Source organism: Lolium rigidum, chromosome 3, assembly GCF_022539505.1.
Source record: "Lolium rigidum isolate FL_2022 chromosome 3, APGP_CSIRO_Lrig_0.1, whole genome shotgun sequence".
NCBI lineage: Eukaryota > Viridiplantae > Streptophyta > Magnoliopsida > Poales > Poaceae > Lolium > Lolium rigidum.
The window spans coordinates 353,393,882-353,410,207 of record NC_061510.1 but is presented as its reverse complement, the minus strand read 5'-3'; the positions used below and the strand labels follow the sequence as shown (position 1 = coordinate 353,410,207).

The 16,326-nt window shown below is 47.3% G+C and overlaps 2 protein-coding genes across 6 annotated transcripts; both read right to left on the bottom strand.

Moving 5' to 3' along the window:
• Positions 1-2,726: 2,726 nt before the first annotated feature.
• LOC124700317 lies at positions 2,727-10,155 on the bottom strand. Of its 5 annotated transcripts, none has more exons than XM_047232466.1 (3): positions 9,456-10,154; positions 9,083-9,157; positions 2,727-3,065 (listed from the first exon to the last, which is right to left on the bottom strand). In XM_047232466.1, the coding sequence occupies exons 1-3, from the start codon at positions 10,051-10,053 to the stop codon at positions 3,043-3,045; spliced, it is 696 nt and encodes a 231-aa protein (XP_047088422.1). In that variant the 5' UTR covers positions 10,054-10,154; the 3' UTR covers positions 2,727-3,042. The 5 variants fall into 5 exon arrangements, with proteins under 5 accessions (XP_047088422.1, XP_047088421.1, XP_047088424.1 ...); XM_047232465.1 differs by lacking the exons at positions 9,083-9,157; positions 9,456-10,154 and adding exons at positions 3,588-3,796; positions 4,013-4,553; XM_047232468.1 differs by lacking the exons at positions 9,083-9,157; positions 9,456-10,154 and adding exons at positions 3,719-3,796; positions 4,013-4,553.
• A 32-nt stretch (positions 10,156-10,187) lies between these two features.
• LOC124697240 lies at positions 10,188-10,694 on the bottom strand. The gene is made up of 2 exons (XM_047229863.1): positions 10,277-10,694; positions 10,188-10,194 (listed from the first exon to the last, which is right to left on the bottom strand). Exons 1-2 carry the CDS (start codon positions 10,633-10,635, stop codon positions 10,188-10,190), a joined length of 366 nt encoding a protein of 121 aa, XP_047085819.1. The 5' UTR covers positions 10,636-10,694.
• Positions 10,695-16,326: the final 5,632 nt, after the last annotated feature.

Sequence of the window (16,326 nt, the reverse complement as noted above, 5' to 3'; positions counted from 1 at the left end):
AAGGAGCAATCGTAACGGATCAGATCTACTAAATAATGATCAAGCGGGTGCCGCCCCCACACCCGGGATAGGCGTGAGGACGGCTAGATATGCAAGGGTTGCACTACGTAAGCATGCTTAAACGAAGAACAATGCTAACCCTAACACATCTAATGATAACTACGTTGCTCGCCATCAAAAGCGCTTCGATACGAGCAACGCATGAACAACGTGGGCTTAGTGCTGCCTAGATCGCAAGATGCGATCTAGGCAGCATGTTGCTTACCCGATAGAAACCCTCGAGACGAAGGAGTTGGCGATGCGCCGAGATTGGTTTGTTTTTGGGGTTGAACGTGAGTTGTTGTTTATTCCATAAACCCTAGGTACATATTTATAGTCCCAGGGACTTTCTAATGAGGGCGTGCACTAAACCGTGCACGAGTAAGATTCTATCTCTAAAATAATAAACTACTAAATAAAGATACACGGGCAATTCAGCCCAAAACCTTTCGTGCCAGGCCGCTTTAGAAATCTTCCATGTAATCTTCCAAGCCCGGCCCACCTCTGGATTTGTTTAAAATCTGGTGATAACATAATGATAGGGCTTCTCTACATGCAATTGTTTCCAAAACAAACAGGGTCCGTAACTCCCGAAAACACAACTGGCAACCTATCTCATGTAAAGACCATCGCAATTTCGACCAATTAATCCGATCACTCCTTAATTTCCCAGCCTGAGATACAGAACTAGCAGTGGCCAGGCGGATGGGCAAGACATGTACTATAGCACTTCTAGGCATCACAACTGCAGCTGGATGTTTCGGTTTTCCCACACCGGTGGCCTACACCATGACATGGACGCCATGGACGATGTCGTCATGGATACCATGGGCGGGGAGCTCCACACACGCCGCTTAACCTTGAGAAGATGACGACCCGCCAACATATCGGCACTCAATCTACATGCGATGGGCCCTGCCATGGTGTTCTCGTGGCCAGCGAGCTCGAATCAGCGTTGGCGGTGCCTCTATGGTCAACGTTGGAGGTAAGTATTTTTTTTAAGGTGTACATGATGTTGCAAGAATCTATTGTTTTTATTGTGTAAGCACGGGAAAGTGCTACAATGATTTTTGTGCTTAGGTACAAAAGGATTCTCCACTATTGCAAATATGTTTGTGCGATGATGTCTACGTTAGGTACATTTATTAGATGCATTGTTTTTTTTTGTTGCGAACACATACATATTTTTACGTTTTGCAGCAAACAGATGAGGATCTATTGCATACACTGTTTCGTATTGCTACATTTGTGTGTCCAAAATCTTACATCATTTTTTTGAGGGATTCAACGTGTATTCATATAACAGAAAGTACAAAGATACACACGCGTGAACCTAGCCAAACAGTCCAGAAGGACATGTGAACCAGGACAATTACAGAAAACACCCCATGAAATAAAACATTGCAGAACAATCTCTGGGGGTTCCAGCAATCTTCATCTTCACCGGTTGTCACCCTCCACCGATGTAGGCACCGGAGGGGACAACACACCAACAAACCTGAGACCGGCGCGACGCCATCGTAGGAGTCCTGCTTTGCGGACCTCGAAAACTCTCCGCCGCAAGCGACGGAGCCCATATCACTGTGGATCATCGGTTGGGGATCAACCCCACGCCCGTCGGACTCCAAATTCGCCGCCTCCCGTCGATGTCGTCGAGGAAGAACACAGAATCCGCTAGCCGCCAATCGATCACCTCGTCCTGGATCAATTGCCTTCTAGCAACCGCCATCGATGCCGCCATGGATGGTACTCGCCGGACAACTCCTAAAAACGAACTCCCATGCCTCGCAGCAGCGCCAGAGCACGCGACACCGCAGTGGGGGCGAGACTGGAGAAGAAGAAACAAAAGCAACATCGTCGCCGCCGCCTCGCCGGTCTTGCCCGCACACCCTAATCACACAGGACGACATCCCGACGAGAAAACGTGGCTGCAGGCTCCTCGACTTCGCCGAAGAGGGCCTCGTCGAGGTGGGGAAAGAGCCGCAACGACCGTTATTCCACGCATCACCGCCTCCCGCACCGCAGGGACGACGCCAAGAAAACCTATCCTAACCCTAAGACCAGACGCGAGGGGCGGGGGTTCCCCCCTCCTCTCTCCACCGGAGCGGTGGGTGGAGGAGAGGGGAACCCACCGGTTCTCCGAAGATCTAGGGTTGAACTAATGGTGTCTCCCTCTTCGCCAGTTACAGGAATGGGGAAGGGGAACGTCAGAGATCTTACATCATTTTTTGCTACACGCCACAAGTTTGGAAGTTTTGCAAAACTATGTTGCATCTCTAATTAAGTTAGATACACATGAAAAAAAAAAAAGCCAAACAGGCGCCCTAAATAAATCGTTCAGGTGAGGGAAGTGAACCTTCTCGTTCACCATTTGGGTCAACGAGCCTCGAAAGCCAAAAGCCTGCTCTCATATTCCCATTCAAATAGTATGCATCCACGTTATACACTGAACGCATGATCGCTCCGGCATGCATAACGTTCTCAATGACATCATTGCCAAGCTTTCTACAGGGATTGAAAATATAAGATATGCAAATCACATAATAGATCGCATGAATGTTCAGAGCAAATATGTTTCAGGTCTAAGACAATTATTCTCAGGCAACCACCAATTTCTAGATTCTTTGAAAGTCTCTTTTGGAGGAAACAGTAGTACGATTTTAGGTCGAAGACCTTCATTGCTAGGACAACATTAAATTACTAGTACAAAATAAACAGCACGAAGAACAGGTTATAGCATTCTTACAACTCCGAAAACACACCACTATTCTTTGTTACTCCTGAGCCAAATTAATTGTCGCAGCTCAAGAGTACACTTGTCCTAGACATACTATACGGCTGAGCCACTTAATTTGGGCCTGAGGGAGTACTACAAGCCACCTTACAGGCCATTGCGTCACAAGTCTAAAATCAGAACACCAAACAGAACAGGAGATCGGAAAATAACAACTGATCTTTATTGTCTTGATCAACACGAGGGGTCGGCAGACTTGGAGCTCCAACTCAATCAGCTACATCACCCAGTACTGTTGAAAGTAACAAAACATCATGAGTACGGCTAAAGACAAATATGAACTGACGAGTTAGCTTGTTCTAGTTGAGCAGTGTGTGTGCAATGACACCAAGTTCAGGTAGGTTCCACGAGAAATTCTTGCAATGCATATGTAAGAAAAATGTTATACAAGACTAAGTGTTATTATCTTAATTTGATATATCGGTTTGTTTCATGTCATACAATGCACATGCATATGTTTTTTTTTAAATGAGACCAATGGTGGGAGGAACCACCATGGTATTTTATTAAGACAGTGGCGAGGCTTGAACTTGGGCTGCCTAGCACACCACCTCATGTGCTAGCCAGTAAGCCCCCAAGTCTTTCTCCATATGTTTTTTTTTTAGCAAATTAAGCATCACATTAAAATATTGGCTCTGTTTCTCTACAATGCAATGTATGTTTGACAATAAAATTCTAAGTTGTGCGCAAAGTACAAAATTTAACCTATTCCAAACTTGCAGATATCAATGGTAGCAAGATTTTTTTTTCTCACAAGGCGTTGAAGCGTGCAAGTGTCAATCCCCTTTATTTAAGATGTTGGTCCATTCTCATAGCAAACTTTCTTCTCTGATGGTTCGTTCTCTAAAGAACCTATGGAGATGCTAGGCCCCATTGTTTCTTTACCACTTGACGTTTCATCATCCTTGCTCTTACGCTTACTACTAGAAGAAGGTGATTCCTGTTCCTGTTGCTTTTCAGCATCTGTAAATGGTGAGAAGATGAAAATGGTTACCAATTAGTTTACTCACAATTCAATCACTATCAAATGATTCAGTTCATCACAATAGTTGCTAGTGCCAAATGGTGGTAAATGTCAGTTCAGTTTGATCAAGAAGCACTAAAGTTAGTAGTTGTGAACTTATAATTCAATTTATCTGCAACAGATTACAGGCAAAGAAACTGTAAATCCACTCATACCTTTGCAAGCATATGTTTGAGGCATGGAAGTAGGCAGAAACCCAGCAGGTGGCCATGCCATTTGGAAAGGGTAAGCCATAGAATGATGGCAGAGAAACTTATCCTTAATGCTCAGGTTGTTGAGATCAATGAGAAAGTGAGAATACTTGGTACCCTTAGAGTAAATAAGAGCTAGTCCAGCAGACACCATACTCATACTACGGAATGTTGGGTAGAGGCCGATGAACTGGCCTTTCTGAGCTTGCTTCTCCAACTCCCACGCACTGCGGCCACTGCCAGTGTGATTCTTCTTGAGTAGCCACACCTGCAACGTGGCTCTGCCAACAATGGCCACAAGGCAACACACGCCGGCCTCGGTATCTCCTATGGTGTACACTGGCCGCGGCCTTAGCGGATTCTTTGAGATGACTACGAGTGGAGCTGGGAGAGGGACCGTGGAGAATGCCATGGTGCTGGTGTCAAGGAGGAGCGAGGAGCTTTGGTCACGCCTCCAGAATATAAGCCCGGCCGCGGCAGCTGGCATTGCGGGCGTACGCAGTGTGGCAACATCGATGCGATCCACCCACGGGTGGTAGCGCCAGGCCGTGCCGGAGCGGTACTCCATGGCTCGCAACCTTGGGCCGTCCCGCTGCACGCTGACCACGCGGATGGGTTCCCCGTGCCCGCCGAGCAAGCAGTCCGCCAGGTATTCTGTTGTGGGTACAGCAGGGGGAATGTCGTTGGGTGGACGGCGCACGGCGAGATGCTGGCGGGAGACGGGGTCGTATACGGAGAGGGAGTGGCCTCTGCAGAGGAGGAGGCGGCCGTTGCGGCAGTCCCGGAGGCGCCACGCCGGGTCGTGGCCGAGGAGGGTGAGCAGGAAGTCGCCCCCGCGCGCGGCGGCGGCGAGGTCGCGGTCGGCGCGGACGGAGGCCGACGGGTGGAAGACGGGGAGCTGGCCGCGATCCACCTGGGAGACGAAGAGGCCGAGGAGGGGCGGCGAGGGGTGGCGCTCGCGGAAGCGGCGGAGGAAGTCCGGGCTTGAGGCGACGCGGCGCCAGCGGCTGGAGGAGAGCGCGGCGCGCGCGAGGGACGCCGCCGATTGGAGGCGGAGCAGGATCTCCTCGATGTTGTCGTCCTTGAGGGAGTCGACGGTGGTGGTGGTGACGGCGGCGCTAGTCTCCATGGGCTGCGCTGGCGGCGTGGCCATCTGGAGTGGAGGCCGTGGAGCGTGGGGTGGTGGAGAAGTTGAGGATCCGGCGGCGGTGGTTGTGATTTACGGCGGCTTGCGGTTGCATCAGGAGTTTCAAATGGGAAATGGGAAATGGGGAAATTTCGCATTCTTCGCCGGCGACGGTTATTGGCTGAGATATCAAATCAGAGACATGTACAATAGTTGTTGGCTACAAAAATGTACTATTTTTCAATGAATGATCCACATTTCATTCACACAAAGAGTCCCTTACATTCTCTCTCCTCTTGTCTCTCCTCCAACTAGATACAAATATGTTATTTTAATTTTTGTAGCCAGTTAATTAGAATTTATTGTACTTGCTCTCAGGCAGTTCGTAATTTTAGTTTTTGTTTGACATGAAGTGTCTAATTGGGCTGGATCCCGCCACCAATCCGCAAAGTCTTCTTGGACAAAGTGTTTTTTGTGTCGGGAGATGGAACATCTGTTGAGAGCAATGGCAATAATATAGCTCGCTGCCGGCGATAAACTCAGCCCAAGTCATTTTAGAGCTTTTATAGAGTAAGCATAGTATAATAATCTGGCTCTTAAGCAGGCTCTGTTGAATATTTAATAGTTAATGTATTGCATGTGCATGCGCTACATGCAAGAGTGCAGGCCATGCAAGAGCCGGCTCAAGCGCTCACACCAGGCGATTAGTAGGCTGCAACTTCTCTTTAACTGCGTTGTAGCCGGGCGGTAAGCAGAGAGCCCGCTCTCCTCTCTCTCCTCTCTTCTCTCCCATCCACCTCAGATTTTCCAAATATAATATTGCTTATAGCCTGCTGATTAGAATCTATTATACTTGCTCTGATAGTGCTAATAGGCCCAACCGATGGCCTATTCAAAATTAGTTGTGACAAGGTGGAGACAAATTGTGTAGGTGCAGCATATTTTCTTCAGAAATGTACTCAACGTATTGTTGCACTTGGAGTACTAGAAGCACATAAGATCCAGAGCACATGGGAAGAGGCGCTAGTTTAGAAATCATCATTTATAAAAAAAAAATACATGTAACGTTCCATTTTTTAAACTCAGAGATGTATGTTTCAAATTTGTTTTTTAAGATAAACTGTCCCACTTTATTGATAGATAATGTTGGACATTGATACAGGGATCGTTACAAAATTTGGAAGGGTCTAACAACCACAAATGGCACACGACTCTAGAGAAGTAGGAGCCGTGGCTAAATTATGACTTATGAGCCTCTACAATATGTTGCCTACCTTCATGAATAAAACAAACAGCTTCAAAACTAGCAGTGTAGTCGTTAATTGCTTTCACAATAGATGCATTAGCACCTCCCAAGCTGTCTAATATTTCACGAATGATCCCTTGGCAATCAGAGCCGATACTAGCCTTCCTCACATTTAGATCATCTGCTAATGATAGGGCTTCTCTATAGGCAATTGTTTCCAAAACAAACAGGGTCCGTAACTCCCGAAAACACAACTGGCAACCTATCTCATGTAAAGACCATCTCGGTTTCGACCAATTACTCCGATCACGCCTTAATTTCCCAACCTGTGATACAAAACTAGCAGTGGCCAGGCGGATGGGCAAGACATGTACTGTAGCACTTCTATGCATCACAACTGCATCTGGATATTTCTGTTTTCCCACCCGGGCGGCCTACACCATGCCATGGACGCCATGGATTAGGTCGTCATGGATACCATGGGCGGGGAGCTCCACACACGCCGCCTGACCTTGAGAACAGTGGCGGAGCTGTAGCAAGAATTGTGGGCGGGCCAGGCTACACAGAAGCCCTTATTTTTTCAGAAACAAAACCTTTTTTGGGCCAGCCCAACAAATATAACGAAGATTGTCCAAAGTCTGGGCGGGCCACGGCCCAGGTCGCCCCCAACGTAGCTCCGCCCCTGCTTGAGAAGATGACGACCCGCCAACATATCGACACTCAATCTACATGCGATGGGCCCCTGCCATGGTGGACTCGTGGCCAGCGAGCTCGAATCGGTGTTGGCGGTGCCTCTATTTGTCAACATTGGAGGTAAGTATTTTTTAAGGTCTGCATGATGTTGCAAAGTTCGTTTCACAAACTTTCGAGTCTATTGTTTTTATTGTGTAAGCACGGGAAGAGTGCTACAATGATTTTTGTGCTTATGTACAAAAGGATTTTCCAATGTTGCAAATATGTTTGTGCGATGATGTCTACGTTAGGTACATTTATTATATGCACTTTTTTTGTTGCGAACACATAGATATTTTAACGTTTTGCAGCAAACAAATGAGGATCTATTGCATACACTGTTTCTTATTGCAACATTTGTGTGTCCAAAATCTTACATCATTTTTTGCTACACGCCACAAGTTTTTAGAGGTTCATAGGCAAGTTTTGCAAAACTATGTTGCATCTCTAATAAAGTTAGATACGCAGGAAAAAAATGTCAAACAGGCTGATGCTACGCCTAGCACTGGCCCTAAATACATCGTTTAGGTGAGGGACGTGGACCTTCTCGTTCACCATTTGGGGTCAAGGAGTCTCGAAAGCCAAAAGCCTGCTCTCATATTCGCATTCAAATACTAGTATGCATCCACGTTATACACTGAACCCATGATCGCTCTGGCATGCAAAACGTTCTCAATGACATCATTGTCAAGCTTTCTACATGGATTGAAAATATAAGATATGCAAATCACATTATAGATCGCATGAATGTTCAGAGCAAATATGTTTCAGGTCTAAGACAATTATTCTCGGGCACAATGGCGGAGGCAGGAAAACTGAATCAGGGGGGCCAAAGTGGAAAAAACATCTATTAGGGGGGCCGAAGCGAAAAAATCTGTAGCATTTAGCTGTAGTTTGGCATAGAGAGGCAGGGATCTAGGCGTAAATACAAAATCTTAGGGGGGGCCAGGGCCCCTGCTGGTCCCCCCCTGTCTCCGCCAGTGCTCGGGCAACCACCAATTTCTAGATTACCTTTGAAAGTCTCTTTTGCAGGAAACAGTAGTATGATTTCAGGTCGAAGACCTTCACTGCTAGGACAACATTGAATTACTAGTACAAAATAAACAGCACGAAGAACAGGTTATAACATTCTTACAACTCCAAAAACACACCACTATTCTTTGTTACACCTGAGCCAAATTAATTGTCGCAGCTCAGGAGTACACTTGTACTAGACACTATACGGCTGAGCCACTTAATTTGGGCCTGAGGGAGTACTGCAAGCCACCTTACAGGCCATGGCGTCACAAGTCTAAAATCAGAACACCAAACAGAACAGGAGATCGGAAAATAACAACTGATCTTTATTGTCTTGATCAACACGAGGGGTCGGCAGACTTGGCGCTCCAACTCAATCAGCTACATCACCCAGTACTGTTGAAAGTAACAGAACATCATTACTAACGGCTAAAGACAAATATGAACTGACGAGTTAGCTTGTTCTAGTTGAGAAATGTGTGTGCAATAAGACCAAGTTCAGGTAGGTTCCACGAGAAATTCTTGCAGTGCACATGTAAGAAAAATGTTATACAAGACTAAGTGTTATTATCATAATGTTGATATATCGGTTTGCTTCATGTCATACAATGCACATGCATATGCTTTTAGCAAACTAAGAATCACATTAAAGGATTGGCTCTGCTTCTCTACAAAGAAATGCATGCTTGTCAATAAAATTCTCAGTTGTTGTGCGCAAAATACAAAGTTTATCCTATTCCAAACTTGCACATGTCAACGATAGTGAGGTTTTTTTTTCTCACATGGCGTTGAAGCTTGCAAGTGACAATCTCCTTTTATTTAAGATGTTGTCCAATCTCATAGCAAAATTTCTTCTCTGATGGTTCATTCTCTAAAGAAGCTATGGAGATGCTAGGCCCCATTGTTTCTTTACCACTTGACGTTTCATCCTTGCTCTTACGCTTACTACTAGAAGAAGGTGCTTCCTGTTCCTGTTGCTTTTCAGCATCTGTAAATGGTGAGAAGATGAAAATGATTACCAAGTAGTTTACTCACAATTCAATTGCTATCAAAAGATTCAGTTCATCACAATAGTTGCTAGTGTCAAATGGTGGTAAATGTCAGTTCAGTTTGATCAGGAAGCAGTAAAGTTAGTAATTGTGAACTTATAATTCAATTTAGTTAGATATCATATATTGTGGTGATTGAAACTGCACCCCAATTGTAACAGTCCTGATGGAAGTCATGGTCATCACTCATCAGCAAGTTACCGACAACAGATTACAGGCAAAGAAACTGTAACATACCTCGGCAAGCAGATGTTTGAGGCGTGGAAGTAGGCAAAAACCCAACAGGTGGCCATGCCATTTGGAAAGGGTAAGCCATGGAACGATGGCAAAGAAACTTATCCTTGATGCTCAGGTTGTTGAGATCAATGAGAAAGTGGGAATACTTGGTACCCTTAGAGTAAATAAGAGCTAGTCCAGCAGACACCATACTCATACTACGGAATGTCGGGTAGAGGCTGATGAACTGGCATTTCTGAGCTTGCTTCTCCAACTCCCATGCACTGCCGCCACTGCCAGTGTGATTCGTCTTGAGTAGCCACACCTGCAGCGTGGCTCTGCCGACAATGGCCACAAGGCAACACACGCCAGCCTCGGTGTCTCCTATGGTGTACACTGGCCTTAGCGGATTCTTTGAGACGACTACCAGTGGAGCTGGGAGAGGGACCGTGGAGAATGCCATGGTGCTGGTGTCAAGGAGGAGCAACGATCTTTGGTCACGCCTCCAGAATATAAGCCCGTCCGCGGCAGCTGGCATTGCCGGCTTACGCAGTGTGGCCACATCGATGCCGTCCACCCACGGGTGGCAGCGCCAGTCCGTGCCGGAGCGGTACTCCATGGCTCGCAACCTTGGGCCATCTCGCTGCACGCTGACCACGCGGATGGATTCCCCATGGCCGCCGAGCAAGCAGTCCGCCAGGTATTCTGTTGTGGGTACAGCAGGGGGAATGTCGTTGGGTGGACGGCGCACGGCTACATGCTGGCGGGAGACGGGGTCGTACACGGAGAGGGAGTGGCCTTTGCAGAGGAGCAGGCGGCCGTTGCGGCAGTCCCGGAGGCGCCACGCAGGGTCGTGGCCGAGGCGGGTGAGCAGGAAGTCGCCCCCGCGCGCGGCGGCGGCGAGGTCGCGGTCTGAGCGGACGGAGGCCGACGGGTGGAAGACGGGGAGCTGGCCGCGATCCGCCTGGGAGACGAAGATGCCGAGGAGGGGCGGCGAGGGGTGGCGCTCGCGGAAGCGGCGGAGGAAGTCCGGGCTTGAGGCGACGCGGTGCCAGCGGCTGGAGGAGAGCGCGGCGCGCGCGAGGGACGCCGATGACTGGAGGCGGAGCAGGATCTCCTCGATGTTGTCGTCCTTGAGGGAGTCGACGGTGGTGGTGACGGCGGCGCTAGTCGCCATGGGCTGCGCTGGCGGCGTGGCCATCTGGAGTGGAGGCCGTGGAGCGTGGTGTGGTGGAGAAGTTGAGGATCCGGCGGCGGCGGTTGTGGATTAGGGCGGCTTGCGGGGGCATCGGAGTTTCAAATGGGAAATGGCGAAATTTCGCCTTCTTCGCCGGCGATAGATATCAAATCAGGCAGTTCGTAACTGTCAGTTTTCTTTGACGGAAAAATTGGTTGTTTACCCAAAACTTCACAGACCTTGGATCATCTACCCAAACTTGAGTGTACATTGGTAAAATATCTAATAAGAACTTGAAAGTAAAAAACTCAATTATAATAGGACCCTAATTAGAACTGGTCATGATAGGTTCGATGAGTAATCGGTTAGTTTTATCACTTAGATCAAACCTTAGGTCGTGCCGTGCGCTGACCACGTACCTGTCTAGGGTTTAGTACTCCTGTCCTTGCGGCGGTGAGTTTGTGTCGATCACGGTCTTAACCTTGATCTAGTTTCGTTTCCGAGCCCAATTTCCTTAATTCTGGTCTGAAGATAGGAGAGGTTTATGGGATCCTCCTGGCGGTTTGCCAGGATGAGCGTCTAGGGTCTGAAGCTTGTCAAGGCGATCGAATCATGTCGGGGTCCATATCCTCATCAAGTGCGGCGGCGTGTCCGATGGTTGACAAGGGGGCGGGGGCATCGGCGGGCTCTGATAGCCAGGACGTGAAGGGAGATGAGAACCTAGAGAGGAAGGAGGCTCCTCCCACAGAGACAGATGGGTATGGGGAGGAGGCAATTGACACCATGTTTGGGAACCTGGAGATCGAGGAGGATGAGTATGATAATTTTATTCTCGAAGATGAAGAAGTAGATCTGGTAGAAAGTGCGCGCTGGCTGGCTGTGGCGAGGGTCTTTTGTCAAAAGAAATTCAGTCACGAAGCTTTTTTCCAGCAGATGCTCCATGCTTGAAACTCTGCACGAGAGATTAAAATCAGGGCGGTGGGAGAAAATCTGTTTGTACTCCAGTATTTCTGCCTGGCAGATTGGGAGAAAGTAATGGAGAAAGGGTCATGGCTATTTCGTGAGTGGGCGGTGATATTCGCCCCATATGATGGTCTTTCGGATCCTGGTGGATTTCTTGCCAATATGGATTCAAGTTCACAAATTACCCGAGGCATACATGAAGGAGAATGTGATAAAGCCATTGATAACACGATCCGCAGGAGAAGTCATTCCAGTTGAGATGATCCCAGCAGGAGGCTTCAGGGGAGATTTTGTCCAGCTTCGAGCGAATCACGACGTTCGTAAACCCTTAACCAGGTTTGTGTCAATAGTTCTCGGAGGTAAACGCTTCCTATATGCTGGAAAATATGAGAAGCTAGGATGCTATTCATATGAATTGATTGGACATGATCATATGATGAAAAGAGCCTAAAATTTGGAGAATTGATTTTATGCTTATGGACGTGGCCGTAACCTAAGCTCTTCCCGTGGTGGCATGAATGGAGGGTTTAGCGGACGAGGTAACCCTTTGCGTGATAGATCGGGAAGGAGAGGTTTTGGTGATCCGATTGGAAGAGGAAGTGGTGGTTACTTTGACTAGCGTGTGCACCCGGAGAAGAAAAGAGGTACTACTGAGAACAGGATTGACCCGGATCTCCTGGACACTGCGTCTAGCCCGGTCAAGATAGGAGATGCAACTATGGTTGATGCAGATAACATCACCAAAAGAAGGATTTCCTCTGAAAATGAGAGCTTGGAAATTGTCAACACTAATATGGTGGTTGACTGGGAGGTTGATAAGAGGAGTAAGAGCATCTCCACCGGCGGCCCCGATAGCGTTTTGGGGGCCGGCGTCGTTTTTGGGCTCGCACCGTTGCGCTCCAAGCGGCGTCGGCTAGTTTTCGAACCCAATAGAATCGTCGGCATCCCCGTGCCGGCCCCTTCGCGTAAGGCGCGTATCGGGCGCGCCGGCGCTTCGCGGCACGACGGTTTTCGCGGGTGGGGGCGCCTTGTCAATGAGAGGACGCAACGGTTCGCATCGGCCGCGATGCAGGAAGGTTGGTCGTCGGCGTTTAATGGTCTCCCGCGCGGAAACCGAGGCGGCCACGAGGGCAGCGACTGGCCACGCGGCGTCCAGTCGCCTACGTCGTCGTAAATGCGGGTAGTTTCCATTGCTATATAGTACGTACGCCGTCCACCACCGCGGTGCTATCCTTTCATCTCCACCACCACCGCAGCCGCTCCATTCTCTCCTTTCCACCTCAAAGTGTCGCGCCGTTTGAAGACGACGTAGTCCATGCTTGGCCTCAATGGTCGTGCGCTGCCTCCACCACCACCGCAGCCGGAGCCGCAGCCCGACACGGAGTACAGCTCCGACGACGACGAGGACCCACGGTTCGCGGCGTGGCACGAGGCCTACGTCGCAGACGCGGAAGCAGAGGCGGCGGATGAGGCGACGCAGTGGGGCGAGCAGCCGCAGGGCCCCGTCGACCCGGAGCAGGCGGCGATCCTCGCGTCGCTGAACACGCAACACTACCAGCGGCTGATACGTCCAAAACGTATCTACTTTCCCGAACACTTTTGCTATTGTTTTGCCTCTAATTTATGTATTTTGGATGCAACTAACACGAACTAACGCTGTTTTCAGCATAATTGCTCTGGTGTCTCGTTTTTGTGCAGAAATCCAACTTTTAGGAAAATCCTCGGATATTATGCCAAAGGTCCTATTTTTCCAGAAGATTGACGGAGCCAGAAGGGCAAGCCAGGTGGAGGCCCGAGGGCCCCACACATTAGGCCGGCGCGGCCTAGGAGGGGGGCGCGCCGCCCTATTGTGTGGCCGCCTCGGCTGGCCCCCGACGCCCTCCTTCGGACTACTTATCGCCTTCGACCTAAAAACGCACGGGGGGTTAGAAGAAATCGCGAGAAACCATCCAGTACGCCGCCACCGCCACGAAACTCCGTCTCGGGACCAGAAACTCCGTTCTGGCACTCCGCCGGGACGGGGAATTGGAGGAGATCATCGCCATCATCACCACCGACGCCTCTCCATGGACCAGCCATGTTTCCCCCATCCATGTGTGAGTAATTACCCCGCTGTAGGCTGAAGGGGATGGTAGGGATTGGATGAGATTGGTCATGTAATAGCATAAGATTGTTAGGGCATAGTGCCTAGTGTCCGTAATTGGTACTTTTATGATATTGTTGCAACTTGTTATGCTTAATGCTTGTCACTAGGGCCCGAGTGCCATGATCTCAGATCTGAACATGTTATCAATTCATGATGATATTCATTGCTTTATGATCTTACCTGCAAGTTGTATACACGTATTGTTGTCCGGAACCCGAGGCCCCAAAGTGACAGAAATTGGGACAATCGAAGGGGATGGCGGTGATATGAGGATCACATGTGTTCATGGAGTGTTAATGCTTTGTTCCGGTGCTCTATTAAAAGGAGTACCTTAATTTCCAGTAGATTCCCTAGAGGCCCGGCTGCCACCGGCTGGTAGGACAAAAGATGTTGTGCAAGTTTCTCATTGCGAGCACGTACGACTATATATGGAACACATGCCTATTGATTGATTAGTACTTGGATACCGTTTTATTATTATCCGCAAATGCCCCGCTTTGATTGTTACATGAGTTTCTCTCATCCATGCAACGTCCGTTCATCCATCCCCGTGCCTACGATATTTTAATCCTCGCTCGTTTACTATAATCACTACCGCTGTCTTTGTTACTCTGTCGTCGTTATTTCGCCACTGCTACTGCTATAAAACTGTTACTACTGATAAACTCTTGCGAGCAAGTCTGTTTCCAGGTGCAGCTGAATTGACAACTCTGCTGTTAAGGCTTACAAGTATTCTTTGTCTCCCCTTGTATCGAATCAATAAATTGGATTTTACTTCCCGCGAAGACTGTTGCGATCCCCTATACTTGTGGGTTATCAAGACTATTTTCTGGCGCCGTTGCCGGGGAGCATTGCTTTATTTGGAAGTTCACTTGGATTGATATTGTTCGCTGCAAATTCTCCATCATGGGTAAACCTCGCGATCCTAAAGTCGACATATTACCATCCACTACAAGAAAAGGTACAACTCTGAGTACTTCTGCTGCTCTTGATTCACCATCTGTGATAGATAAACTTGTTTCACCACCACAAACTTCACATGCTGGTACTTCTGCTAGATCTGATGATGCTTCTGCTGTGCTTGATGATAGTGGTTCACTGGGATCTTTTCTAGATGCTACAATTGCTAGGTCTAGACAAATTGAAAGTACTGAAACTCCTAATGAAACTGCTGCTACATCTGTTAATTCACCTGAGTCTGGTTGAATACTCTAGTGATGATCTTGATGAAGATTATGTAGAACTTGATGATGATTTTATTGATAAATGCAATGCTACTACTGATGCAAGAAAAATTAAAAAGTTGCTTGCACAACATACTCGTTAGATATAAACTGTCTCCCGATCCTAAATTTGCCACATCTCCTATAAACATTAAGGATAAGGATTATGATTTTTCTCTTGATTTGTCTCATATATCTATTGTTGAGAAAACACCTTTTTGTGGTACTCGAAAAGAAAGTGATGTAGAACACATGATTGAGCTATCTACTCTTAGTAGCTTGTTTTCTGATGATGTTAAGAAGCGTACTTATTTCGTTGCTAAAATTTTCCCTTTCTCATTAAAGGATGATGCTAAAACTTGGTATAATAGGTTGCCACCTGATTCTATTAATAGTCCAAAAGAATTGCTTGATGTTTTCTTCCGGAAATACTTTCCTCGCTAGTGCTCAACATATTGCTTTGCGAGAGAATTTATAATTTTGACCAGGAAGATGGAGAGAAATTGCCTGAGGCTTGGGCTAGATTTTGCTCTCTTATTAGAGCTCAGCCTGAACATGATTTGGAAAAGCATGATTTACTTGATATATTTTATAGTGGACTAACCATTGAGTCTAGGGCATACCTGGATAGTTGTGCTGGTTGTGTTTTCAGGAAAAGAACTCCAGACGACGCTGCAGAATTATTGGCGAGAATAGGCCGGAATCATGATAATTGGTCTACACCTGAACCAACCCCAACACCAATATTGAAGAAGAGGGGTATGATTAAATTAAATGATGAAGATATGAGGGAAGCCAAGAAATATCTTAAAGAGAAGGGTATTAAATCCGAAGATGTGAAGAATTTACCTCCCATAGAAGATTTATGTAAGATCACTCCCTCTTCATCCATGATTGAGGTACACTCTCTTGAACGCTTTACTAGAGAATATATTCCATATTCAAAACCTCCTCTCAATGCTTAGATGAGTTTGATAATTATATTGTTAAGCAAAATAATTTCAATATGAGAGTAGAGAATCATTTAATGGAAAATTCTCGAGCTATTGGTGAATTGCATGGTATTGTGGAGAGAACCTCCAATGATGTTAAGATGCTTGTTAAACATTTTCAAATGGTTCAAACTCAAATTGATCAACTCACTAAAGTGCAAAATCACTTGTTAAAAGATAATTCTAAAGAAAAACATGCTTATGAAGTAACAACTAGAGGCGGTGTTTCTACCCAGGATCCTTTATATCCTGAAGGGCATCCCAAAAGAATTGAACAAGATTCTCAACGAATCGAAACTAGTGCTCCATCTAAGAAAAAGAAAAAGAAACATAAAACTGTTGTAGAATCCTCCGAGCCCGTTAATGATCCTAATAGTATTTCTATTTCCGA

Bases quoted from the DNA above. Each gene is read 5' to 3' on its own strand.
- LOC124697240 (XM_047229863.1), bottom strand. From the start codon at position 10,635: ATGGCCACGCCGCCAGCGCAGCCCATGGCGACTAGCGCCGCCGTCACC.
- LOC124700317 (XM_047232464.1), bottom strand. From the start codon at position 10,053: ATGGAGTACCGCTCCGGCACGGACTGGCGCTGCCACCCGTGGGTGGAC. The intron at 9,158-9,455 runs GTATGTTACAGT...CACCATTTACAG, and splicing joins TCAAACATCTGCTTGCCGAG to ATGCTGAAAAGCAACAGGAA.